Source organism: Humulus lupulus, chromosome 8, assembly GCF_963169125.1.
Source record: "Humulus lupulus chromosome 8, drHumLupu1.1, whole genome shotgun sequence".
In the NCBI taxonomy this organism is placed as follows: Eukaryota; Viridiplantae; Streptophyta; class Magnoliopsida; order Rosales; family Cannabaceae; genus Humulus; species Humulus lupulus.
This window is the reverse complement of record NC_084800.1, coordinates 25,841,186-25,868,741: the sequence shown is the minus strand read 5'-3', so window position 1 is coordinate 25,868,741 and position 27,556 is coordinate 25,841,186. Positions and strand designations below refer to the sequence as shown.

Here is a 27,556-nt window from a genome sequence, read left to right as displayed (position 1 = left end):
GCAGCTCAAGTTTCTGGTCCAATATATTAGCTGATAATAAGTTCCTGGTCCAAATTCTAGTGTCTTTGTTACAATTTTTATTTTTATTTGGGCATGGTGAGAAAAGAAGGTTGTTATAACTAGATGACAAAATGATAAGATGTATTTTCTCATTGATATTGTGATTCTGATCAAATCCTTACAAGTTGGTGTTGATGAAAGTAAACTTACGTTAATAAAGAGAATAATATGTACAAATTATATAATAATATAAGAGAAAGAGTGTTTGTTAAGATACAGGGACATATATGGTCTATATACCAGTATAATGCACACCTGTATTCCTGTAAGAATCCAAAGATATATATATATGAAAAAAAAAGTACAGAGAATAAACGAATGTGGAGAAATATACCCCTGGAGACCAACTAAAAAATGGTGTTTGTATATGTATATATTTATACATATATAGGAGTGAAAACAGTGAAAAGCAATTGAACTTCAAGACATGCACGCATGCAAATTATTGTAATATATAATATTCATGCCGATCGTTCGATGATCTAAATATATAAGTACTAGTACTACTACCACTATTTCTGTTTTTTGGTTCGTAATATATTCAAAACCTGAATTATTTGGAGTTTTTTAAAGTCTCTGCTTTTCCAAACCATCTTGAAAGGTACTTATTTCTCTTCATATATTAGCTTACCATGCATATATATTTGTTGCAACTTTATATATAACCTTTTATTAATATTAGCTAATTACAAAACCTTGTTCTTAATTATATAAATATATATCCTATTTTAGTCCAATTGTATATATACATAGAGTATTTATGTATATAAATATATATAATGAAAGAGTTATTTTAGTCCGATTGTTATGTTTCAAGTTTATCTAGTAACTTAATTTTTGCTGCAGTTAATTAAGAGGTAAGAGTTATTGCAAAGAAATATAATTTATCGATCATAATATATACTAATAATAATAAAAAACACAACAAATTTACGTGGTTCGGCAAATTTAATTTGCCTACGTCCACGGCTGAAAAGAGAAAAATTCATTAATTAGCACAAGATATATACAATTAAAATTAAAGTTACAGAAAGAAATACTTAATTAAAACTCTCCATCTCTCTAACTTCAAACTAATACACACATATACATTATTACACAATATTTTCAACTATATATTAATGAATATTATTCGTAATTATAATTTATAGAGACAAAAATTGTGGAATTATCGTCAGGTTGACTGTGCATACTGATGTCAATTCAGAAAATTACAAAATAAAATGTCAGCTCAATGAGTTTTGATTACTATCAAATTGACATATATTATATCAAACGTCTATTGCCAACCATTCATTAGAAGAGTCCTATTTTTATATCTTGCTCTCCTAGGTCCTCATTAGGGTAAAAGATATAATGATTTGTTCGATGAAGAAAAACAAGGTGCACAATAAACACATATATGAAAACGTTTCAAAACCAAAAAAAATAAAAAAATTCTAATAATACTATTTCTGGCTCGAAGAAATACATGGGAGAAAAATTAGGTCACTTAAATTACACACCACACACATATATAACAAGTGTAAATATATACTTAATATTAATAAGACCTCGTACAGTTTTAATAATCACCACAAAATAGGATTAATTAATGGTTGTGTTTGGTAAAATTTTTGTTTTTGAATTTTTTAAATACAAAATGGAAATATTAATTTTATATTTGTTTCTTTATTTTTAAAAAATAAAAAATATATTTAGTAATTATTTTTGTTTTTTATTTTTAAAAATAAAAAATAATAAACGCGTTTAATAATTTTTATTTTTATTTTTTGTTTAATTTAAAGAAAAAAAAAACAAAAAATTGAAAATTTTAATAAATTTTATTTAAAATTTTTGAAAATAATAAATAAAAATAAAGTTATTAAATAAATCCTGTTATATGATTAATGGTCAAAATTTTAATTAATAAGATAAGAAACTATGTTTTTTGTTACAAAACAGCATCATTAGTCATAATTTTCTATTTTTTTTTTCTGCTTTCTTACGTCACAAGCCACGTCACACATGCTCTTCCACAGAGGAAGCACAGAATGATGATCGAGCAACTCAGAGTGGGGTTTGGCAGCCTTTACTCAATTATTGAGTGAAGGTCTTCGCTCGCTTTTAATAGTTTTATTCTATTTATTATTTTTTTTCTTCTTCTTCATCACTAGATAGATATAAATTTTAAAGGTACTATATAGAATTTCTCAAGAAAAAAAAATGTACTATATATATATAACATTATGGAATAATTTAGAACAAAAGTTCGACAAAAAAAATAAGTTTGGACTGTAGCGAAAAGCTAAAAAAGAAAAGTAAAACTTTGAATTTTTTTCTATGTGGGAGATATATTTATATTATTAGTATTATTTGTTTGGATGGTGTTGGAATTTTAAGTGTTTTTTTTTTCTTTTCATTATCAAGTAACCCAATATTGACTTATTACCCTCACATGAGCTGATGTCTAGCCCTCTCATCACTTTTTTTTTAAGTAAAAAGAAAAAAAGCAATTAAAGGGAGCAAAGATATGGAAAGCAATATTACATGTCTCAGATTGTCAAAACCCAACTTCAGAAAACAGGTGTGTCTAAATGCAAAGGTCATCGTCAACACTGTCCCACTCTTCCACTAACCAATTAATGCTACCGAACCACCTTCCTCTATAGCTAATTTTTTCCATCTCCAGCATAGTTGTGACCACTAACTTCTTTTCATTTCCTTTAATATTTTTCATATTTTTTTTATGTTTTTTTTTATTTATAATAAGTTTGTCGGGTTCATATATTCTCCATTATCTTAACTCTATAAATACCGAGATAGCTCAAAACAAACTCTTCAAATGAAGTGTTAATACACACACATACGCATCTTAGTAGTTCTTTTTTGGTACTTATTATTGTCTAGCTTTTTAATATCAGAGTTATCATCATCATGGCCAATGAGAGAGTTATTCCTTCAGCAACTATACCTGTAGAAAGTGTTCCACCTCGTGGTGGTTTCAGGCAAGATACCACCGTGAACGGTAGTAGAAAATCCATACTCAGCAGCTGGTGTGGCGGTGATGATCAGTGGTCCGCCATGGAAGAAGGAGCACTCGCCAAAGCAAACTCTAGCTCAAGGAAAGGCCCTCCTGTAGTTTCACTCGCAAGAAAGGTATAATCATTTAAAAAACAAAGACATATATATTTAAATATTCTTTCACGTCTTCTGTTATGCGCTTTATTATTCAACATGCATAAGTTTATATAATATATATGTAGTATTTTTTATTTTATTTTTGCATTACGTAGGTTCTTTTTCTGATACATATATTTGAGATTGACAGAAAACTAACCACAAATCTTACAGATTGGAGCTGAGTTCGTAGGCACTCTAATGCTGATCTTTGCGGCCACAGCCATAGCCATTTTGAACCCGAACACAAAGGATCCCGAGACTCTGATGGTGGTGGCTGTGGCCACCGGTCTGACTGTGATGATAATCATCTTCTCTACCGGCCACATCTCCGGGGCCCATCTGAACCCAGTTGTCACTATCGCCTTCGCTGCCCTGAAGCACTTCCCATGGAGACAGGTAGGAATATTTATTAAATATATATATGCATAAGACAAATTACACTATATTTTTTATAATCAATATACATATATATGTTATATTAAGTATTTATTGTTTTTGTTTGTGATGGAATGGAGTAGGTGCCGATGTATATCGGGGCTCAAGTGTTGGGGTCTCTATGCGCTGCATTTGCACTAAAGGCAGTGTTTCATCCCCTAACGGGATCGGGCGGTGTGACTGTTCCTGCGGTGGCTAATGGGCAAGCTTTTGCTTTGGAGTTCATTGTTACCTTCATTCTCATGTTTGTTAACATGGCCGTCGCCACTGATACTAGAGCTGTAAGCTAAGCTTCTATATATATATATATATACTCATTTATAAACTTGTGTATATATATATCATAAAAAATAGACCGCTGTAACTCTGAGATAAGCATATATATAAATTAAATAATCCCATATTTAAAAGCAGCCACATGAACTGAATGTTTTCATGTCCTGTCCAAGTCAAGGAGGTTACTCAGAATAGTCTTGATAAATGGTGATTAAGACGAGGTTCAGGAATTTTAAACCACAAAACACTCGGTTTCAATTTCGGTTGTAGGTGTAACCAACCCGTTATATTAAAGATATATGAATGAAAGAAATAATATTAATTAATTAAAAAAAAAGAGCTCCATTTACTTTTCAACTATTGATTAAGATAAAAATATAATATCTTGTTATAAGTATTTTGTCATGTTAATTATTATATAAATATATGTTATGTAAGTGATTATTATTGTGAATGACTAACTAACCGATTTTGTTTTTTTTTGTTTTTGATCTTGGTGGATGCAGGTGGGAGAGTTGGCTGGAATTGCAGTGGGAGCAACTGTGATGCTCAATAATTTTATTGCTGGGTTTGTGGAAATATACAGAACTAACTTGATTTGAGATCATTAATCCCCTCTTCATCTCTGTCCCTGGCTGCCTTAATATATATAGATATAGATATAGATATAGATATAGACCAAGTGCGCATACACATACATAGATGCATATGCATATATGATGATGATGACAAAAACATGCATGTGACATGGGATGATACGTTTTCAAATGCAGGCATATATACTAATGAGTAATTAATAAATATAAAGGAGAGGTAATATATAAAGAAAATCTAATTAAACCCTGTTGAAACCCTTTTGGTGATGTATATTTTTAGGGCAAGATCAGGAGCTTCAATGAACCCAGTGAGAACTCTAGGGCCAGCTGTGGCTGCACACAACTACACAGCAATATGGATCTATTTCCTTGCGCCACTTCTCGGAGCTCTTTTCGGCGCCGCCACTTACACCGCCATTAAGCTGCCGGAGGAAGACGGCGAGGATGGAGAGAAGCCCGCTAGGGCAAGAAGCTTCTCCCGGAGTTGATCATATGATCATGAGATGAAACAAACAAGAACCAATTAAGATGATGATGATGATGATGATGAAGAACTAAGTATAATTATTATATATGTATTACTATGCGTACGTGTGCGGTTTACCGTAATATATTTATATATATATAGTATGTAACATCTATATATATGTATGTATACTGCTACGTACTGAATTTGATCATGTAATGCTAGCTAGTGATGAGTAGAGATACATATATATACGATGTTAATAAGGTCACTAGCCTAGAAGCTAAGCGTGCATGTTGTCCTGAAGCATTAATTGTCCCTGTATAATATTTATTAATGATATATGGGAACAAGATTTTACCATAGCTAGCTTTCTTTTGTCCTAAATAATATATACATATATACGCATATTTACTTGATTAATAAAAAAAAGTACAAACTACCATGGGCTAGTTCCGGCACTCATATATTTACAAAATTCTGATCATAGTGTTTTTTTTAGTCTACCAATAATCAGATAGATATAGATCGACCATAAGCCCTAGCACTATAAAATTATGAGTCATAAAATATGTTATTATGTAATTTCTAATTAATATATTTGGAGATACATATAATCCAATTGGTAACTATCTAATCATCATAAAAGTATAGCCACAATATATATTCCTTCATTTCATGGATCACTATATATATATATATATATATATTATGTAGCCATGTATACAAAGATTCGAAAGATATACTTATATCCAAGTGTGGATCAACTTTACAACAGCTATTAGTCATTATTAACGAGACAGCACTATCAAAAATAGTTAATACGTGTATAGATACGTGTTTGATCAAATATGTACTAACAAAAGTTCAAAGTAATTAATATAAAATCACAAAATATAATCACAAAATTATGAAATAATTAAGTGGTTCAACTTACAAAGTTGGTGTGAGCAGATCATGATGATGATGATGATGATGAGATGAAATTCCATGATAATAATAATGAAGAGAGTGCACTAGAAAAGACTGTCCAAACCGTCCACAAATAATTCAAACCCCAATTAAAGAAAGTATCGTACTAGAACTTACAAACAAATCAAACCATATATATTATAGGTAGGTATATATATGAAATATATATTAGCCCCTTCACTCTCTTCTCACTCTGCCTAACAAGAGCCAAAAAAGAATATTTGCACTCAATGGTGTCGGCCAATGTATTCGCGTGCGCACATATATATATATAGAGAGATGTATAGATATATATAGCAAGTGTCTTCAAGAGATTTCGTGGTGCCCAAGTTCACCAATTCTTGGGCTCCAAGAGTTGAATTGGAACCAATATTTGATTAATCTTACCAAAATGGAAAAGAAAAAGTGAAACGTCGATTTCATAATTTGAAGACCATTGATCACGATCATGATCATTGATATATATTGGAGAGGACTGTCGATTAATATTAGCCACATTTAGCAATGTGGTCTCCATTTTTCTTATAAACGCACTACATTAATTAGCGCATCTTATTAGCTTTAATTGCTCAATTAGTTAGATCCATCATCCCCAACCCAAGCGCCTTATGAAACTCACCTACTAATAATCACTATATATATATCCACTACTACTCATTCCAATTCCAAATAGGGAATTGGTTCAAGTACTTGTTTCCATATATATACCTAAGTTAATAGAACATCTATGACTCATTACAAGGGCCAATACTAATTAATATTTAGCAACATAATCTCATTTTTATGCTATATATAAAAGCCATATTAAAATTTTCTGTCCCGGGGTTAAAATTTGACAAATTATTATTATTTACTTTTGATGGATTTAAATAAATATATGAGAGAATAAATTTAAGAAAAATAATTGATTTGTCAAAATTTGAGTGGTAAGACTACATAGAGAAAATGTGTAATACCGAGACATAAGATTTTTATTCTATTGTTTGAGGGTAGTATAAATTATAGGGTAAAATGGCAATAGTATTTATATATCGTTTGTTAACTTTAATGAAATATTCCAAATATTTAATGGAATATATTTTTACAACTAATTAAAAATAAATATTTATTAATTATATTAATATAAATTTAAATATTTTAAAATATCATTAGATATTTATTCATTATATTAATATAAATTCAAATGTTATAAAATATATTATTATAGTAATATGTAATATTTATTAATTATATTAATATAATTTAAATATTATAAGATATCATTATTATAATAATATATAATACAAAACTAGATATTTAATAATTATATCAATATAAATTCAAATATTATAATATATTATTATTATTATAAAAATATATAAAATATAATATATAATCTTAATTTTTATAAAATTTTGCTATAGTAAATATTTAGTAATTATATTAATATAAATTCAGATATTATAAAATATTATTATTATAATAAGATTTAATACAAAACTAGATATTATAATTATATTAATATAAATTCACATGTTATAAAATGTTATTATTACAATAATATATAATACATAATAAATAAAATATGTATAAGTATTGTGTGTGTATAAATAGTATCACTGTGTAACTAAATAAGAAATTAGAATAACATTGGGATAATGACGGCAAAACTACTTAAGTAGTTACAATTTTTGCAGTTAAATACCTATGTAAAAATTTTGATTACTACAAAACTACTCAAATAGTTACAATTCTTCCAATTAAATACTCATGTAAAAAAATTTGACAGCAAAACTACTTAAGTAGTGAATTTTCTTATACTTAAATCCATGTCGTTAAGTTAACTATTAAAACTAACCTTATATATGGAACACATGATAGTCTCCAATTCGTCTGTTTCTTTTAATTTTTAAAAATTTTAAAATTAATTAAAATTTCAGGAAAAAATAATAAAATAATTAATTCCTAAAAAAATAAATAACATATTTTAAATTTATAAAAAATTAAAACATGTATTTTAAAAACTAAAAAAAATAACATCAATATAATGAAAAATCTAAATAAAAATCATACAAATTTCATTTTTAATCAGCATAAAATTAGATTGTATTTAGATTTTAATCAAAATCAAAATGAAATTTTTATGATTTTATTTAGATTTTTCATTAAAATAATGTTTTTTTAGTATTAAAAATACTTGTGTTATTTTTTTGGAATTTAAAATATTTTATTTAATTTTTAATTATTTATAAAAATTTAAAAAATAAAATTTTAGGAATTAAAATAATTTTTTTATTTTTTCCTAAATTTTTTAAAACTTTAAAAATATTTTGGATGAATTGGAAGCTGTCACGTGTCCCACAATGTTAGTTTTAACAGTTAACTTAACGACAAGGAGTTAAGTGCAAGAAAATCCATTACTTGAGTAGTTTTGCTGTCAAAATTTTTACAAGGGTATTTAACTGCAAGAATTGTAACTACTTAAGTAGTTTTGCCGTTAAATTTTTTTTTTTTTTTTTATGAATAAGAATCATTTTATTGCTCAACAAATCCTATTACAACTCAAGAGCAAAGGCCTAAACATGGCTCATTTGCTCAAACCAATTACAATCATTATGACTTGTTTTCTCATTTTTAAAATGAGAAAACCTATTACAAATTCCTCTTTTAATTTTCTGTACAAGAGTATTAACAATATACACATTATCATCCCACAAAGTATTGTTTCTAGCTTCTCAAACATTATATACAAGGCTATTCACAATGGCCGTTAAAATTTTTACATAGGTATTTAACTGCAAGAATTGTAACTACTTGAGTACATAGTTTTGCCACCATTATCCCAATAACATTTATCTTTTATCAAGAATAAAAAAGTTTATTCTCCAATCATTAATATGTGATTTGAATAATATCACGAATGTTTTGTACATTAAATATGGTAGTTTGTGATTTAAAAGGTTATCGTATTATTTAAAAAAAACCATAAACATTGTTGGTTTAATTTTTCTTTTAATATGTTTATGTCATTATTTTATATATAATATTATTCATTTATTTAAAATTTATATAACAATTATAAAAATTTAATAAAAATAATTAATAAATTTTCTAAATAAAACTAAGCAAATATGCATTTTGCACATTGTTTGTATCTAATATATATATATATATAAGAATAATGTTTATTTATATTTGGTATTGAAAAATAAGAGAATGATTCAATTGATAGTGTTGCTATGATGTATCTTAAGGTACCCAACATCATGATATATGTGGTTGAGAGTGTCCAACACTACTCAACCACATATAAAATATCATGTGATATGGTGTTGGCACCTAATAAAATACCATGTGATATGGTAGTGTTGGCACCTAAAGATGTTTTATATAACATTAATTTTCAACTCAATTCAAAGTCATCAATTTATCTCTGATTTTATCAAGATTTAGCTTAGGAAAAGGACACAATTTCTTCAAAGTAAATCTTATTAACCAAACCCTAATCAAGAAAAGCAAATAGGTATTTTTGTCAAACCAAGTTAGATGAAATGATATGATAAATTATATCATGTTTTAGCATATATTTTCTTGGTGATTGTCTTACTTATAGTATAGAATGGAATTAAATCGATCGATGTATAAGACTCATTAAAATTTCAATGAATATTGAATAATCTCTCATTTCAGTCATTTTTAAGGATGGAAAGAAAAATAAGCTAGGTAGCTAGCTTTCAGCACCATCACATGGAAAAGTAGAATTTGTGCTCCCTATAATAATAATAATTATATTCTTACTCACCTCAATATATTGACTGTTTATGTGTGCTCTTTTCTAATGGTTCTCCTTATGGATTTGATAGTTTTGTTACACTTTATTAAGAAAAGACAGTCAACACGAAGGCATTAATTCCCAAATTAAATGGCTCTTCAAACCCAAAAATAATATAAATATGTACAAATTATATACTGACAACCTACACCACAAGTTCCATTTGTGGTACTACTGTATACGTTTAATTGATTTGATATACACCATTCTTTTGATTCACACAAACACATATATTTATATATATGCCTTACAATATAGTATGAGTGTGACACAAAAGTCCATTCTCAGATTTTTGTGGTAATCTGCATCCTAGTTATCTTATTATTATGGTTACTAGTCAATACTCTTACACTATTATTGTGATGGTTACAAGTATATATTATCATCATTTTCAACATATATGAGTATGATTTGTATATATAGGTTGAGAGTGGCAAGTGGGATTAATTTAAAGCATTGATAGAAGAAGATGTCAGTATAGATGGGCATGGAATAGTATTAATGATATTTTTCTTTCTTTCCAAACTTTATAACTAATCAGTATAATTAAAGAAGTTTTAGTATAAATACTTCCTATGTTTGCAGTATAGTACCTAAAAAAACGATAATCAAATTCTTAACTTTTTAAATATAATTTTATAGAAAGTGTATATATATAGAATATAATTAATTCTAAAACTTAATAATCAAATAATAAATTCACAAAATGCACTGGCCAATTTCATGTTATCAACATTAATCCTTACAAATAAAGTTTATATTTTTTTGGACATTGTATTTTGTCCTATTATCTGTTGGACTTTGTGTTTTGACAAAAAAAATTTGAACCATGTGTTTTGTAAAATTGTTCAAATAGACTCTAAAACTCAATTTTGATGAAGAAAAAATTGAATATAATAATACAGTTGTTAGACATAATGATTTTGTTTTTGTTCTGAATTGTTAGATTGGTGAATTATTTATAATTTTAGTTCAAAAAAAATTTGACCAAAATTGAATTTAGGATTCTATTTAAACTATTTTACAAAACACAAAGTTCAAAAATAATTTATCAAAATACATAATCCAATTAAATAATAAGACAAAATACAAGATTCAAAAATGTAAGATCCCTTCAAAAAAAAATATCACTAAAATAGAAAATAACAATCAAAAAAACAAAAATCCTCTACCGCCCAAATGTATATACGGTCAATAGTAATGCCTTTGTAACTTGTGGAGGAATATATTCTTGTAATATGGTTTTTATCTTTTATCTTTCATGGCATCCTTTTATTCTGTTTGCTTATTATTTTCCCTTTTTTAGTAAAGGTGGATAAAAGACACATTTGAAATCTTTTGATGAAGAATTATTGAAGAAAAAGAGAAAAATAATAAAAATCAATAAAGTATTATATAGCTTGAACCTACCAAAAGATGGCTTCCCATATATGGGGGTGGAAAGCAGTGGAAGCAGAGTTTCACTGATCAAACCAACCACAAATTCTCATACACATCCAAAGATTGTTTGTATTCATTCTCTTGGCAATTTTACCTTTTCATCTTTATTTATAAGTAAAAAAAACAAAACAAATTATTATAGTCACATGTAATTCAGTGAGGAACTCGATGTGTCTAGCCTTACTCAATTATTGAGTGAATCCAAATTGAGATATTGAGTGTATTTGTAAATGCATATATTTGTACATGTATGTGTATATAAGATATATAATTAAATAAATAAAAAGGGAGTGGTCCAGAGACAGGCTACAGGTAAAACCATGTTTCATTGTTTAATGTTGTTAAAAAACAATTTATTTTTACATTAAAAAAATAACATATAGATAGGTTCAATGCAATGTAAGTCTCTCTTCAATTATACCCCTACCGCCCAAGTAGATCCAATTGCAAGCAATAGCAAAAACTTTTCTTTTCTAGTGTTATTCTTTTCATAGGGATTCCCTAAGTCAACCATGCATATTAACATATACTATAAATATTATTTTCATAGGAACACACAAACACATACAATGATGAACTCTTCAAGTATAAGAGCTATACAAACTAAGTAATACTGAAACTGTATGATATATATTTTTATAGGTGTTTTTGTTATTTTCAACTGTGGTTTTGGTTTTGGAGTAATACTATACTATGGTGATGGAGAATGAGGAAGTGCCTTCAGCACCTTCCACACCTGCCACACCAGGAACCCCAGGTGCTCCTCTGTTCGGCGGCGGCGGGTTCAGGCAAGATAAAGGTGGTGGGAATGCAGGTAGAAAATCTTTCCTCAACAGCTGCACCAGGTGTTTTAGCCTTGATGATTGGGCTATGGAGGAAGGAGTTTTGCATAAGGTCTCTTCCTCCTTGTCGCCTCCTCCTGTCTCTCTTGCCAGAAGGGTATACAATACAACCATATAGACCCAATAATCTCTTTGCATTTATTATGCTTCTTTGGAGTACTAACTAAACCACATTAATTTTTGGTTACTGGTGTGCCATTGTCAAAACCCAGGTGGGAGCTGAGTTCATGGGCACTCTGATACTGATCTTTGCTGGAACAGCCACAGCCATAGTGAACCAAAAGACGCCTGGCTCCGTGACCCTTCTGGGCCTCGCCACTTCCAATGGCCTCGCTGTTATGATCGTCATTTTGTCAACTGGCCACATCTCCGGGGCTCATCTCAATCCTGCCATCACCATAGCTTTTGCTGCTCTAAAGCACTTTCCATGGAAATATGTAAGCAAAGTGATATTCTTTTTATTTTTGATGAATATGTACATGATTGTAATGAAGACAAGCCAAGTGGTGATATCAGGCTATTTCATTGTAGGTGCCAGTGTATATTGGAGCACAAGTTGTGGCATCTTTGTGTGCTTCGTTTGCTCTCAAGTGGGTATTCCACCCCATAATGAGTGGAGGTGTCACTGTTCCTTCTGGGAGTCATGGTCAAGCTTTTGCTTTGGAGTTCGTCATTACCTTCTTCCTCATGTTTATTGTCACTGGTGTGGCCACTGATACCAGAGCTGTAAGTGCCAAAACTTCACTACTTTTTCTTCCTTTTGAGTTGATTATTTTCAAAACTATTTTGGGGTTAAGCCCTTATGGGGCATTGTTCTATGCTTGTGTTTTCTTATCATAATATGGAACTAACTAAACGCACACGCAACGAGCTTTATTTGAACAATATTTTTATTCACCTCTGTAGTAAAAATATTTCTAAACCACACATTCCTAGGATTTTCCGGGAGACACGAATCTTTTCATGAATATTTTTTTAAAGAAAGTTTTGGCTAAGAGACAAGATAGTTGTCACACTGCAAAGTACTACTTCCAATACTATATTATACTAATAATAACTCCTAGTTCAATCTTGTCCATATCCAAAAATCTCTAGGACCAAAGTCAACTTAACAGTTAACGCCTAAACAAATGGTTAGGATGGGCATCCCTCTTCTAGTCATCAATCAAAATTTGCCATAATAAGACAAGAAAAACTTTCACTTAAAATGAGCAGCTAAGTATTAAGCAAATAATTTATACTTCACTGATTCAACGTGATGTATCAATAATAGGAAATTAAATTATAAGGGTACGAAAAGAATCTCCTAACATGGCTGAATGTGAGATCAAATGTCCATTGTCAAGCAGGTGGGAGAGCTGGCAGGAATCGCGGTAGGAGCAACTGTTATGCTCAATATACTTGTTGCAGGGTATGTTTGAACTCCGACCTTCTATCTAGCTTCCTGAGTAAAGACATAAGTACACATAATTAACTACATTAGCACATTTTTAAACTCAAACAGACAAAGCAGATAGCATATAATTATATATTTTTTTGAAGGAAGGTAAAGATGTCTTCAACTATGACTTGAACTCATCAACCTTTAATTTTGTAGGGAGACAACAGGAGCTTCAATGAACCCTGTGAGGACTTTAGGGCCAGCAGTAGCTGCCAACAACTATGAAGCAATATGGGTCTACCTCACTGCTCCTATTCTTGGAGCACTTTGCGGTGCAGGGGTCTATTCTGCTGTCAAGCTTCCAGAGGAAGATGGAGACAATCATGATAAGCCTTCAACTAGAAGGAGCTTCAGAAGGTGACTGATTAAGTCTGTCACAAGAAATATCTATGAATAACTCAGGTTCAGAGAGGAACACAACTCTAGAATGAGCTCTAGTACAGATAGAAGTCCATTTGGGTACATAGACATAACGAATAAACTAAAACCAGTCATGTGCATCATTAACAATCAAGTAAGGAATTCCACTCACTCCTAGTTGACCTTTCTCCACTTAGTATAGAAATATAGTCTTTTTATAATTAAATTGGAAGCAGAGGAAGCTATATTATGAGGCTCAATTTCACAATCCTAGTAATCTTGGGCTCTTTTTCCCTTTCATAAGTATGGTTGATCATGTATGTAGTAATGCAAGTTACAGAAAACTAAAGGATTATCTTAACATTATGCTTATAACACTCCAATCGGTGTGCTTATTTTTTCTATGAATTGCCTTCACATAGATAACAAATTTTAAAACTACCAATCTTCCTTTCCGTAAGCTGGAATCATGGTTGTCTCACTAAGACAATCTAGCTTGGTTGTATTAAATAAACAAATTAGCTTGGCTCCTCACTATATTTATCAAATTCTAAATCACAAGTTCTGTGTTGTTTTTTGCAAACAAAATTCAATCTTTGCAAACCTTTCAGTTTCCAGAAAGGCATAAAAACAATGACACCATGCTATCAGTTAGAATGATGAACACACAGTTTAGAAACAACCTTCAATAAGCATACCGAGATAATGAGACTAAATTTGTAATACATTACGAAGTGAAATGTAAATCAACAAGAAAATGTCCAAAAGTAATTGTTCAGTGATTCCTATTCAAGAACCTTGTTTCACCATTGGCCTCGCTTACATATAATATTGTGTCAAAATTACTAAAACCCCAATATCAAAATTGTACCTTTTGCAATTTTCCATTCTGAAAAACTTTTCTCAGCAACCAAACAACCCCTTTCCTTTTTCATAACCCAACGCAATTGATCATTCTCAAACCAGCGAAACCCATCGGGTGTGATCCGTAGCATGATTATTAGGTCGAGAGCAACGCTTAACTAATGAGAGAGCAAAACCAGCAAGCAGCACACCGAGGATATCAGCGAAGGTGTCTCTTGACGAGGCTCCGGCCGATCTAAAGAACCCAAGTTCGTCGGCGACCTCTTTGGCGGCTCCGGCGAAGAGGGAAGCGATGGATCCAATCCAAATGGAGTGGCGACGCAGAAAAGGGTAGCGGGTTAGGTTGGCCAAGGTGGAGAAGATAAGGGTTAGAGAAAAGCAGAAGAGGACATGGTACAACTTGTCTCGAGCTAACCATGGGTCTTCGTCCCCCATTGATTTTGTTTGGTTGTCCAAACCTATTGCCTTACATTAACTTCAGTTTGTGTTTCTAACCTCCACTTCTCTGTATTATAATATTCACTTTTTTAAAAAAAAATTAAATTAACAAAACAAATTGTGAGAATTTGTGAACTTTCATAGATGACATCAAAAAAGAAAAATTGGATTCTGATCTGACTACTATGGATGAAAGGAATAAGACAATTTGACTACAAAAATTGAAACTTTCATACAAATTGCTCATTTCCTTCTTAATTTATTGGCTTGTATATCACAAATGGGCATAGTGCCATTTAAATATCTATGACACTTCTCCAGAACTTTTTCGTAGATTATATGCAAAATTGAAAATGCCATCAGAAAAAGCCATCTCAGCCTTTAGCCCCATATTAAATGTAATTTACATGTTAACAACCACATTCATGATGGCCCAACAAATTGCACCTAAAAATTTGATACCAGAAAAAGTCATCTCTCACTCTAACATGATCCAAGAGCACATTTAGATGGATAGAAATAGAAGGATCAATGAGACTTAACGATCTTTATTAAACCAATCATCCATCAAAATACCATATTTTGACAAATTTCATAGCTGAACAAATCATCATCTTGCAAACAATGGACAACTGATAGTAAAGCGGTGCCACCATGGAGCATTCATTTATTTGCAAAGATTAAAAAAGAAAAACTCACCCCTGTATGGGGATGAAGATGAAGAGCAGCTTTGATGTTGGTGTCCCCATTTCTGAACTCTTTTATCTTTATAAGGTGTTCGATTAAATGCTTACGGGTCCTATAAGATTGAGGGAGTGAAAGAAGCCGACAACAAAATTACTCGGTAACTCTGTCATACACTTTGAGAGCACTCTATCAACATGGGCAAAATGATCGATGATCGAGACGTCCTTCTGTTTAAGAAGGAATTCTTAAAAGTCCAATTTTTTAAAAACCTTTGAGAAAATTCGATATAGAAAAAGTTGAGAAAGAGCTCTATCCTCAAGGGTTTTTGGTAAATTCTTGGTTAATTTTCTTGAGATTGAGCTGTATCCTCTGCTCTAATGGCTCTTTCCTCTAAATTTCAGGGTTGTTGCTCAGCTTACATACCTACAGTTAAATCTGTTACCTGTCAACAAAACGACATGTCGTTTTACCATATACCCAAATTGCCCAATCCGGAATAGTCAATGTAAAATTATAATAATAAATGCCAGCTGTCTAGATTGCTTTCAAATTACTTATTCTTCGTTAATAATTACAAATAATAAATAGGGGCATTTTGGACAAAAAGGTACAATGAGATGAGAGCAAGAATGTTTAGGGTAAAATAGTAAATAGAAGAAAAGTACTTGTGGAGATCTGAGAAAGAGAAATGTAAATGCATTAAGGCGCACGCAACGCTCAACACAACTGCGCCAAATTGCCGTTGAGACCGGACTTGGGACCCCCTTCAGTCTCCGTCTCCAAACAACCCCTTTACCCTCTCTCTCTCTCCTCTCTCTAGAAGAACCAAGGAATTCGGAGGATCCATGTCGTCGGTGGTGTCCATGGAGGTCTCAAGCTCATCATGGGACGCCCTTCGCAAGCAGGTCAATTCTTCTTCTTCTTCTTTATTGATTAGAAATTCCGAGAATTTTATGAGAAAAAGACGGGTAATTCTGGATTCTGAAGATTTCTAGTTTGTTTGTTCACCCAGAAAATTCGGGGATTGAATTAAATGAACTGATTTCATTAATTCATTTCTTTTTTAGGATTGTGATCTTTGAAATTTTTATTGTTGATTTAACATTGGAACATTCTGTGTGGATAGGTTAGGAGGTTGGTTACTTAGTTTGACAGAAACTATGGACCAATGAACATGATATGCAGTTAAACTTGTAAATAGCAATACATGGAAACTTGAATTGGGTTTCCTAGTCTAGGATGTTTCAGGTAGATCTGCAACATTGGATAATAGCTGGTGCTGGTTTATGCGTTGGTAACATGCACATGAGAGTTGAAGTTAGGTATTTGAAATGGTGTTGGGGTTGGGATGGAAGAAATGGTTGCTAGGTTTGCTCAAACGAGTTAAATTAAATAATCGCATTTCATTCTTATGAGAAACTTGATGTGATGGAATTAAGTGCTCATTTGAGTAGATTTGGGTTGGATTAGTTGCCTCTTACAAGCATTTCCTTTGTTTATTGATATCACGGGTTATGAGCTATGGTTGATCCTTTTATCTATGAATTATATCAGGCAAGGAAAATTGAAGCTCAGTTAGATGAGCAAATGAATTCCTATCGAAAACTGGTTTCCTCAAAGGATTCCACAAAAATTGATGCTAAAGAGAATGATCTTGAATCTGGGATTGACCGGCTACTAAAGCAGCTTCAACAAGTGAACTCCCAGATGCAAGCTTGGGTTTCTTCGGGTGGCTCGGAAATGGTTTCTCATACCTTGACTAGGCATCAGGAAATTCTTCAAGATCTCACTCAGGTACGGTAATTTTTTAAATTGTTTTTGGGAGCATGGATAGTTTATATTGGAATGCATTATACTATCTTTCGTTTAACTTATTATAGATGTTTGGGTTATTTCAGATGCATCCAGGGCATGCATATATTTAATGACTTAATGAGCTTTAATACCTATTTCATTAATAACATTATCGTTACTTTCGTGGTAGAATGTTGTGTCACTAAAATAATAATTTTTCTCTTCCTTTTTAAAGGGAAACACCAATTTTTGGTTCCATGGTTTATGGTAGCTATGTGTCATTCAAATTCAATATTTTGGTTTATAATTACAAAATGAACCTGTTGTAGTGAGAATTATCTACCGAACCTCTAGTCATTAAATTGCTCTTGATTGTGATTGAAGTGCAGGAGTTTTATCGTCTCCGCTCTAGCCTCAGGGCTAAGAAAGAACATGCTTCACTTCTTGATGATTTTAGAGAGTTTGATAGAACAAGATTAGACTTGGAAGAGGGTGGTGATTCTGCCAAGCAAGGTCTTCTAAAAGAGCATGCATCTATCAGCCGAAGTACAGGGCAGGTAAGTAAAAATGATATTCATTGATGATTATACAATCATTTTTTCCCTGATTAATAGCTATGTATTTATCCTGCTCATTTGGTGGAAAGTGTTTCGTTCAAAATGGAATGTAAGAAAATACCGGTGATAGTAATTCTTGTGGGCTTCTGTAAGTATGGGAGTATTTTTATGAGGATAATTTCTTGACCTGGAGGAAAACATCTGATCTTTTACGCTTCTGTAAGCATGGGAGTATTTTTATGAGGATAATTTCTTGACCCGGAGGAAAACATCTGATCTTTTACTTCCTAACATGTGGGTTTGTTATCACTGGCTGATTTTTGGTCATCTCCGTGACAATAATTACTTTTGAGAAAGATGTTTTTAACTCAATTTTGCCTTCTTTTTTTTTTTTCATTTTTCCCCTTTCTTTCTTCTAGTCATATGGGTTATATATGTACTGGGCAAAAATAGCTGGGTTACTAACTTTTTTGAATTATTTTATCCTGATAATAATGTGCACAAGGAGGAAGAACAAATATCTAGAATTGCTCAATTTTTTCAATTTGGCTTGTGTTTAAGTTGCTCACCTCCCTTATTCTTCTGTTGCAGATGGATACTGTCATTTCACAAGCTCAAGCAACACTTGGTTCTCTTGTCATGCAACGATCAACTTTTGGTGGCATTAATTCAAAGCTCAGCAATATTAGCAGCCGCTTGCCGACGGTATGAAACTTTTGACTCCGGTCATAGTTTTTCAATTATTATAATTTCTAACTTTTTCTATAAAACAGAAGTAATATTTTCGCAGATTAGCTTTGTAAATGATTTTTTTTCCTTTCTTTTTTGCTTTTTATATAGCATGAGCCATAAGTTAAGTACTATTAAAAATAAATCAAAAGAAAACAATAGGAGAACTCAAATTTTGTAATTCAGCATGATTAGCAAGAAGAGAAGACTATCTTCCTAATTGTATGCTGTACACATCTTGATTGTGGCAGGTAAATCATATTCTTTCTTCAATAAAGAGAAAAAAGTCCATGGACACCATCATACTCTCGCTTGTTGCATCCGTGTGCACTTTTCTCATTTTTATTTACTGGTTGAGCAAGTGAAGATTGGGTTGCGTTATTGGACGGTTCAGTCCGGTCCGGTCAGTGTGAAATGGTGGCATCCTTGGTCATTTGATGATGCTCGGTCTAATAGGTGGGGGAACATATATTTTGAGAGTGAATGGTGGTGACATTTTCTTCTTGTGGATAGGTCCAATGTACTTTAATAATCATCTTTGTTTACAGTCTTACAGATTGCGTTGCCTTGTGATGCCAAGGCTATTCGAAGTCAGATACGAAAATAAGATATTCATTCATTGATAGTAGACATATCATCAACAAAGTTTTGTATCAACCATTCAGATTTTAGTAGATATCTTATGTTTACTACTTTTTTTTCCTGTTAAAAATGGAGCTCAAAAGGGGTAGCTTGGTTTATTTTTGGGTCTTCTATGTTGTAACTCTGATATGTGATAAATATGAATGAGTTTCTTAAAACTTCAGACTACATTTGTATACGGCTGTGGGTATATTTTTGGATTTTTCTTTTGAATTAGAAAATGTTTTAGCATGTTTACGAGTCTATAATGTAAGAAAACTCAGCTACGCTGTTGATAAATTAAATAATATTTTTTCTAGACTTTATTTATATATAATATATATCTATATTGATGAAGGGAAATCTCACTGTTTATGCATAATGGTCTTAATAATTACTAAATAATAACAGCACTAATTAATTTTTCAAATTGGTGCTAAATTTTCACTAAGTACCAAAAATATCTCTCTTATTTTTTTCCACCCAATTTTTTTCCCACACACTCTCTCACTCTCTCTATCTACTTGAGACTCTCAATCCCCGAAACTCAAACTCAAACCGAAGCAAACCCCAAAAAGTAAAGGGAACCCGTTGATCTCACCCTCTCTTTTTCTCTTCTCTGAAGTGGTGACAACAAAGCTCGAAACCCACGACGTCAAACCCGTCAATTGAACCTATATTCTCATTAAGGTAAATTCTTGAATCCTCGTGATTATTGTTTTTGTTTTGTATCTGTCACGGTCTATTGGTTCGAGAGATGTACGTGAAGACATAGTTGCATAAATTCAAGCAAGTGATTAGCTACAGAAAAAGGAGAGTAAATGGTACTTAGGGTTTTTTTTTCCTTTCTCTGAGAAAATAAAAAATGGAAAAGGATTAGCTTGAGAATGAGTTGGATAAACTTGAAACAGTAAAGTAAAGAGAATACTCATTGGGTGGCAATTGAGAACACATTAACTCGAGGTGACTATTGTCAGACTTCACTATGATTATTTGCACGTGGCGATTTTCGACTAAAAGAATGTCATGACATTGGGCGAAAATTTTGAAGACAAGAGTCGGCCCAATATTTGAACGGTCTAATGAACATACTGAACTCAAACCTTGAGCCGAGGGGCATCTGTTGGGCTCAAAATATTCGGCCCATGTATTCTGTTATTTTAGGGGCAAATGAAACGAAGTGTCTTAGTCCGAGCAGAAGAGCTGCGGTCAGAAGCCACGGATCAGAGGCGAGCTTCGCCTTTGTCCTCTATAAAACAAGAGAGTCCGTAGACATTTTGGTGGGAAATTCGGTTATTCAAATAATCAATCAGGAAGTAGATTGAACAACTAACTTCTTAGTATTCTTTGCCCTATAAATATCATTTCGTTAGAGGAAAAAAGGGAATATTGACTTAAGCATCGGAGTGTCTTTCTTGCTGATACACACAGACAGTTCGACCATCACTTGAGCCACCTAAACTGCTGGAAAGAGATCGGAGAATCATAGTTTGTCGACAAGTATCTCCTAAAATAGAAAGAGCAAAACTGCTACTTCAACAATTATTTTTAATTATTTATTGGAATAATGATCTTTCCTTTAATTTTTAGATTTAACAATGCTCCCGGTAACTATCCTATTAGAATAGTATTTCAATATTCTAAAATATAATCTCTAACATATCCTTGTAATGTCATGAGTTAGTATCTTTCTTAAATGATGTAGCAAAATTTATTATGCAATTTTCCTATGGTATCCTTAATTTATGTATTTAGTTCGGCCGCTAAGGCCGCTCATGAATTGGCTACGCATGCACTTAGAGTGAATGGTAAACTTGTATGGATATAAGATTTTCCATCATTTTTATTTGATGTATTATACTCTATTTATTTTCAATAAAATGTTGGTTGTTAAAAAAATATGATTGTGTTTGGTAAAATTTTTGTTTTTGAATTTTTTAAATACAAAAATGGAAATATAATTTTATTGTTACTTTTTTATTTTTAAAAAATAAAAATATGTTCGGTAACTATTTTTATTTTTAAAAACAAAAAATAATAAATGCTTTTGATAACTTTTATTTTTTGTCTCATATTGATTTGAAGAAGAGAAGAAGAAAAAAAACTCGAAAACGGTTTAAAAAAATTTTGAAAATAAAAAAATTCTATTTTCAAAATTTAATAAATTTTAATTAAAATTTTAAAAAATAATAAATAAAAATAGAGATACCAAACATATTTTATATTTAATTATCAAATTTTTAATTAATTAAATAAAAAATTATTTTTGAAGTGTTACCAAATATATAAAAAAAAAATTGCATTCCGCTACTTTCCTTTCCATTTTTTAAAGTGTTAAGACCTGTAATTGAGATTTCCTTCTATACGTATAAAGAACAAACTTTTTTTAAAAATAAAAAAAACCAAAGAAAATTTCTATGATCTCAATGGCAATATTAGAGCCAGCCACCATCATGTCACTCATCTGAAACTTCTTCTTCCTCTTGTTCTTCAACCCTTAAACTGATGTCAATGGAGACACTACTACTACTACTACAAAAGGAGGAAGAAGGTGAAGCTCACCATCAAGATGTTGTCTTGGATCTTAGCCTTCCCAATAAGAGCCCGATTCCGATCGCGGGTCGAAACCCGAACACAATTTCATCGACTGCTTCGACAGTACCACTACTACTGCTGATAAGTCCTCCGACGAGACCAGTCCTGATCATGACCATGATTATGGTCAAGATCAATCAGCAGGGAGTAATAACAATAATGAAGGGGGTCTTGAGCCTAGAGTGTTCTCCTGCAACTATTGCCAAAGAACATTCTATACCTCACAGGCTTTTGGGGAACACCAAAACGAGCACAAGCGAGAGAGAGAGAGCGTTGCTCAAGAGAGCACAAAAGATGGCGTTTGGTAGTAGTAGTAGTAATTAATTATACTGTGTTCTGTTTAACTTATTGTTTAAGAGAGTTTTAGGTGTTTGGGTTAGTTCACATCACATGCATCCAGGGCATGTATATGCCTAATGACTCAATGAGCTTTAAATACCATAGTTGTTACTGTTGTGGTTGTTGTAGAATGTTTGTACTGTCGCTAAAAAATAATATTTTTCTTTGTTTTTATGAGGAAACACTAGTTTTTTGTGTCATGGTATGTAGTAGCTATGTGTCTAATTAGAAATGAATATATTGATTTATGATTACAAAATGAACTCCTAGACATTAAATTGTTCATGATTTTGATTGAAGTTCCGGAGTTTTATAGTCTCCGCTCTAGCCTCGAGACTAATCTTGACGATTTTAGAGAGTTTGATAGAATAAGATTAGACTTGGAAGAGGGTGGTGATTCTGTCGAGCAAGGTCTTCTAAAAGAGCATGCATCTAATGAGCCCAAGTACAGGGCAGGTGAGTAAAAATAATATTCATTGAAGATTATAAATTCCCTTTCGCCCTGATTGATAACTATGTATTTATCATGCTCTTTTGTTGGAAAGTGTTTCATTTAAAATGGAATTTAAGAAAAATCTATAATTTTTTGACATGGAGGAACACATCTTATCTGTTACTTTCTACAATGTGGGTTTGCTAGCAGTGGCTGAGTTTTGGCCATCTCAGCTTGTTCGTTATTCTAATTTAATTAGAAGAAGAAGACAATAGTTATTGTTAAAAAAATTTACTCAATTTTTTCAATTTGGCTTGCGTTTTGTAAGTGATTGTAAGAAAGTGACTAAAGCTCATAATGATTGAGTTTAGTCAAGAAGCATTATTTATAGAAGAAATACGTACAAGAAGAGTTAGTTGTTAAAATTATCTGTAACTACAACGTATATAACAGTAGCTAACCAAGTAACAAACACAACTAATTAGTACTATTTACATCCCCGCAAACTGAACGGTTTGGGAAGAACCGTGAGTTTGGCTCTAAGTGTTTGAAATCTGGCTGAGAGTAAATGGTCAGTAAAAATATTCAGAGGGCACATACTTGACAATTAGCTCATTTTTCGTAACCATGTCTCTTATGAATAGTAGTCCATCTCAATGTGTTTTGTTCTTGCATGAAACATTAGATTGACTGCCAAATGTGATGTGCTCGTGTCGTCACACCAGACCACAGGAGCAGCAGGTATGGAGACCTGAAGTTCTTGAAACAAGGACTTGGACCAAGCAAGTTCAGATGCCACACTAGCTAATGCTCTATATTATATTCAGATTCAGTGCTGCTCCTTGAAACTAGTTTCTGCTTTGATGAAGACCACGATACTAACTTCTTCTGTCATCAGGGCATGGTGCCCAATCAAGATCCATGTAGGCAGATAAGTGAAGAGTGGTAGGCTTGAAGGAGAGACCATGTGTGACATATCCTTTTAGGTACCTTAATATCCTCTTAACTGCTAACACATGAGAATCAGTTGGAGCTTGCATGAATTGGCAAGCTTTGTTCATGGCAAAGGCTATTTCAGGTCTTGTGAGTGTAACATATTGCAAGGCTCCAACTATGTTCCTGTAATTTGTAGGATCTGACAGAAGCGTGCCATAGAATTTAGAAAGAGTTTTGCTCAAAGTTCCTAGCGTATCAACTTCTTTTGTATCAGCCATAGAAGCTCGGATGAGAAGGTCACTTTTATACTTTGTTTCAGATAGATGAAGACGTATTTCCAGATCAAGAAAGGAAGACAATTTACCAAGATCTCTTGAGGTAAAGGTATCATGTAGTATAGAGTTGAGAGATTAGATTTTATTACTGCAGTTTCCCCTTACTAAAATGTCATCTTCATAGACAAGAATTATGATGACAATCCCTTGTGTCTATAGATGAACAGAGTTGTCTGACATTGCACAAATAAAAGCCCATGATGTTGAGACACTGCTGAGTTTTGTAAATCATGCACGAGGAGTTTGTTTTAGGCCATAAAGAGCCTTATATAATTTGCAAACATGGTGTGAAGTGACTGGATCTTGAAATCCATTCAAAAAAATATTGTGTGTATCCAGCAATTTTATGCATCAAATCAACCATAAGACGAGCCAAATTGAGTATAGCAAGAATTGTAGGGACTTTGACTATTGGACTAAATAGTTCAAAATAGTCCAATCCTTGAATTTGGTTAAACCCTATTGCAACTAGTTTTCCTTATATCTGTCCACGGTACTCTAGTTTTAGTTTCAGTTTAAAGACCCATTTCAAGCCAATAACATTTGTTGCAGCAGGTAAAGGCACTAGCCTCCAAGTGTGATTCTTATGTCAAGCATTGAGCTCTTGTTTTATTGCTGCTGTCCAACATGGATGAGAAAGAGCTTGTTAGTATGATGTAGGCTCAGAAACATCTAGATTGAGAGCAGCAACTAAGGCCTTAGGCTTGTGAATTCTATTCTTGGACCTTGTAATCATAGGATGTTGATTTATAGGCTGTCGTGCCTGCATCACAACATCAGAAATAACATATTTTTGACTAGCAGCAAGGTGATGAGTTAGATGACACATGTTAGTAACACAGCATTGTTCTCTGTAAATATTAATGTTGGTTCATGAGGTGAAGAATTAAAGGATGAACTGGACGTGGGGGTGGATGGAATATAAACTAGTGGACTTATTTGTAATGGTGGTGGGGAAACGGAATTGGTTGGGACGGGTAGAATTGGTGTGGGATTGATTGAGTGGAGGTGATGATGTTGAAATGGGAGTTGGTGTGGAATGAGTAGTGGTATTGAAATTGATAGTGGAGGGAGCGGATTGAAGGCCTGGTATTAGAGCTGGTGTACTTGTAGACTGAGCTGAATAAGCTATGCTTAACGTGGACATGAACCAAGCAGGGAAGGCAAGAAAGAAAGAAATCAAGGGAGCAAGAAAGGAAAAGGAGAGCGGGAAAGTGAAAAAAGGATTAGTGGCCTGATACCATGTAAGTGATTGTAAGAAAGTGACTAAAACTCATGACTGAGTTTAGTTAAGGAGCTTTATTTATAGAGGAAAAACGTACAAGAAGGGTTAGTTGTTAAAAATAAATGTAATTACAACAAATATAACAGCAGCGAACCAACTAACAAACACAACTAATTAGTACAATTTACACGTTTAAGACTTTAAGTTGCTCACATCCCTTATTCTGCTGTTGCAGATGGATACTGTAATTTCACAAGCTCAAGCAACACTTGGTTCTCTTGTCACTCAACAGTCAACTTTTGGTGGCATCAATTCAAAGCTCAGCAATGTTAGCAGCCGCTTGCCAATGGTATGAAACTTTTGACTCCGGTCAAATTATAATGTCTAGCTTTTCCTATAAAACAGAAGTAACATTTTCGCTCATTAGCTCATAAATGATTTTTTTTTTCTTTTTTCCTTTTTTGCATTGTAAAGCATGAGCCAATGAGTTTATTAAGAAATAATGGTAGGAGGATACAAATTTTGGAATTCAGCATGATTGGAAAGAATGAGAAGAACATTTGAGGATGAGCAAGATGAGAAGAATAATTTCCTAATTGTATGTTATACATATCTTGATTCTTGCAGGTAAATCATATTATTTGTTCAATAAAGAGAAAAAATCCCATGGACACCATACTCTTGCTTGTTGCATCCGTGTTTACTTTTCTCATATTAATGTTGTAACTGTGATATGTGATAAATATGAATGAGTTTCTTAAACTTCATACTACATTGTAGACACGCATGTATTTTTGAACTTTTTCCTTTGAATTATAAATTATTCTAGCATTTTCACGAGTCTATAATGCACTCAAGAAAACTCACTACATTTTTTATAACGTTGTGTATATGTTTTTTTTTTATTATTATTGTTAAAATAACTTCATTTGTTTGGAACATTTCTTTCTTGTAAATTATAATTCCCTCTTTTGAACTTTCAATCATGGAGTGATTAAAGTGTAGCCGATTAAAAACGAAAAAAGAAGGCACAAGCGATCATTGTTTTGCACATATCGATCTCGTTTATATTTTATATTCTTAAACAGAAAAGTTGCCCACCGGTACTTAGTCATCGATGGAGTGTAAAAATGGCGGATTGTTTAAATTTGAAGATGACTGAGGACTTGTCACTTTCGTAAAGAATAAGGTTAAAATTCTTTTTTTAATCCAATTTTAAAGGATGGAAAAAAAATACAAATTATTATCATTAACAAAATTATCCCTCAAGATATGATGTTCGTCTAAAGATAAAACTAAAAATAATTGTCGTTTCAGTATATGATGTGTCATTTTAAAGTTTTTAAGTGATTTTGAAGTTTAATCCAAGAGCTTCGTTAATAAATTTCTCCAAATAGTTTATGACGAATTATTTTCGAAGTAAATTAATAATATTTTTAAAAAATTATATTTTTTTCCTTACCCATTAATTTTTAAGAATTTATTCGTACCTCATGTAAGATAGAAGATAAATCTGACTCATGTTTTTTTTATGGTTATTTAAGAAGTTTGTTAACACTTCAATTTTATATAGAATAACTCACACGACATAAGAGGTAATAATTTTAAGTGTTTATACATTTTTTAACTTTATATTTTGTAAAATGGTTCAAATAAATCCATAAACTTAATTTTGATGAAGAAAAAAATTGAATATAACAATACAGTTGTTACACAAAATAATTTTATTTTTGTTTTAAATTGTTAGTTTGGTGAATTATTTGTGACTTTAGTTCAGAAAATTTTGACCAAAATCGAGTTTAAGATTCTATTTGAACTATTTTATGAAATACAGGGTCTAAAAAATTATTTATTAAAATATGAAATCTAAACAAGTAATTGGACAAAACACAATATTAAAAAAAAAGTATAAATCCTAATTTCAATTTCGTTGTGATTTATAAATTTCAATCATGAATTGTGATCGAAAGAATTATAATAAGTTCATCTAATACCACTGTATGTCTGCTACATGGTACCTTTATTAGTAATTAATGACAACTATTTTGTCATAGTATTGTGTACTATGAATAATGCATTATTTGTGATATACACACACATACATGTCAATTGGAACAATTCAATATATATATCCGACAAGAA

General features: G+C 31.8%; 4 protein-coding genes across 7 annotated transcripts; 3 read left to right on the top strand and 1 right to left on the bottom strand.

The window, feature by feature from the left end:
• Window positions 1-2,872: 2,872 nt before the first annotated feature.
• On the top strand, window positions 2,873-5,360 carry LOC133796461 (aquaporin NIP6-1-like). Its single transcript, XM_062233985.1, has 5 exons — window positions 2,873-3,198; window positions 3,394-3,618; window positions 3,741-3,938; window positions 4,440-4,501; window positions 4,810-5,360. Exons 1-5 carry the CDS (start codon window positions 2,977-2,979, stop codon window positions 5,015-5,017), a joined length of 915 nt encoding a protein of 304 aa, XP_062089969.1. The 5' UTR covers window positions 2,873-2,976; the 3' UTR covers window positions 5,018-5,360.
• A 6,377-nt stretch (window positions 5,361-11,737) lies between these two features.
• On the bottom strand, window positions 11,738-16,228 carry LOC133796460 (uncharacterized). 3 transcript variants are annotated; one of them, XM_062233982.1, is made up of 4 exons: window positions 15,863-16,228; window positions 14,733-15,247; window positions 13,644-13,872; window positions 11,738-13,504 (listed from the first exon to the last, which is right to left on the bottom strand). In XM_062233982.1, the coding sequence occupies exon 2, from the start codon at window positions 15,158-15,160 to the stop codon at window positions 14,819-14,821; it is 342 nt and encodes a 113-aa protein (XP_062089966.1). In that variant the 5' UTR covers window positions 15,161-15,247; window positions 15,863-16,228; the 3' UTR covers window positions 11,738-13,504; window positions 13,644-13,872; window positions 14,733-14,818. The 3 variants fall into 3 exon arrangements, with proteins under 3 accessions (XP_062089966.1, XP_062089967.1, XP_062089968.1); XM_062233983.1 differs by having other exon boundaries at window positions 14,733-15,230; XM_062233984.1 differs by lacking the exons at window positions 13,644-13,872; window positions 15,863-16,228 and having other exon boundaries at window positions 14,733-15,856.
• Window positions 11,912-14,265, top strand: LOC133796459 (aquaporin NIP6-1). The gene is made up of 5 exons (XM_062233981.1): window positions 11,912-12,157; window positions 12,273-12,497; window positions 12,592-12,786; window positions 13,410-13,471; window positions 13,658-14,265. The coding sequence occupies exons 1-5, from the start codon at window positions 11,912-11,914 to the stop codon at window positions 13,860-13,862; spliced, it is 933 nt and encodes a 310-aa protein (XP_062089965.1). The 3' UTR covers window positions 13,863-14,265.
• A 284-nt stretch (window positions 16,229-16,512) lies between the features above and the next one.
• On the top strand, window positions 16,513-25,993 carry LOC133796458 (Golgi SNAP receptor complex member 1-1). Of its 2 annotated transcripts, none has more exons than XM_062233980.1 (5): window positions 16,513-16,755; window positions 17,405-17,644; window positions 18,034-18,201; window positions 25,650-25,763; window positions 25,889-25,993. In XM_062233980.1, the coding sequence occupies exons 1-5, from the start codon at window positions 16,696-16,698 to the stop codon at window positions 25,976-25,978; spliced, it is 672 nt and encodes a 223-aa protein (XP_062089964.1). In that variant the 5' UTR covers window positions 16,513-16,695; the 3' UTR covers window positions 25,979-25,993. The 2 variants fall into 2 exon arrangements, with proteins under 2 accessions (XP_062089964.1, XP_062089963.1); XM_062233979.1 differs by lacking the exons at window positions 25,650-25,763; window positions 25,889-25,993 and adding exons at window positions 18,793-18,906; window positions 19,182-19,740 and having other exon boundaries at window positions 16,521-16,755.
• Window positions 25,994-27,556: the final 1,563 nt, after the last annotated feature.

What these genes read in the sequence shown, in the direction of transcription:
- LOC133796461 (XM_062233985.1), top strand. Translation starts at nt 2,977, where the DNA reads ATGGCCAATGAGAGAGTTATTCCTTCAGCAACTATACCTGTAGAAAGT. An exon ending in TAGTTTCACTCGCAAGAAAG is followed by an intron (nt 3,199 to 3,393) that starts GTATAATCATTT and finishes CAAATCTTACAG; the next exon opens with ATTGGAGCTGAGTTCGTAGG. An exon ending in CTCAATAATTTTATTGCTGG is followed by an intron (nt 4,502 to 4,809) that starts GTTTGTGGAAAT and finishes GTATATTTTTAG; the next exon opens with GGCAAGATCAGGAGCTTCAA.
- LOC133796459 (XM_062233981.1), top strand. Translation starts at nt 11,912, where the DNA reads ATGGTGATGGAGAATGAGGAAGTGCCTTCAGCACCTTCCACACCTGCC. An exon ending in TGGCCACTGATACCAGAGCT is followed by an intron (nt 12,787 to 13,409) that starts GTAAGTGCCAAA and finishes ATTGTCAAGCAG; the next exon opens with GTGGGAGAGCTGGCAGGAAT. An exon ending in CTCAATATACTTGTTGCAGG is followed by an intron (nt 13,472 to 13,657) that starts GTATGTTTGAAC and finishes TTAATTTTGTAG; the next exon opens with GGAGACAACAGGAGCTTCAA.
- LOC133796460 (XM_062233982.1), bottom strand. Translation starts at nt 15,160, where the DNA reads ATGGGGGACGAAGACCCATGGTTAGCTCGAGACAAGTTGTACCATGTC.
- LOC133796458 (XM_062233979.1), top strand. Translation starts at nt 16,696, where the DNA reads ATGTCGTCGGTGGTGTCCATGGAGGTCTCAAGCTCATCATGGGACGCC. An exon ending in GGGACGCCCTTCGCAAGCAG is followed by an intron (nt 16,756 to 17,404) that starts GTCAATTCTTCT and finishes GAATTATATCAG; the next exon opens with GCAAGGAAAATTGAAGCTCA. An exon ending in TCAGCCGAAGTACAGGGCAG is followed by an intron (nt 18,202 to 18,792) that starts GTAAGTAAAAAT and finishes CTTCTGTTGCAG; the next exon opens with ATGGATACTGTCATTTCACA.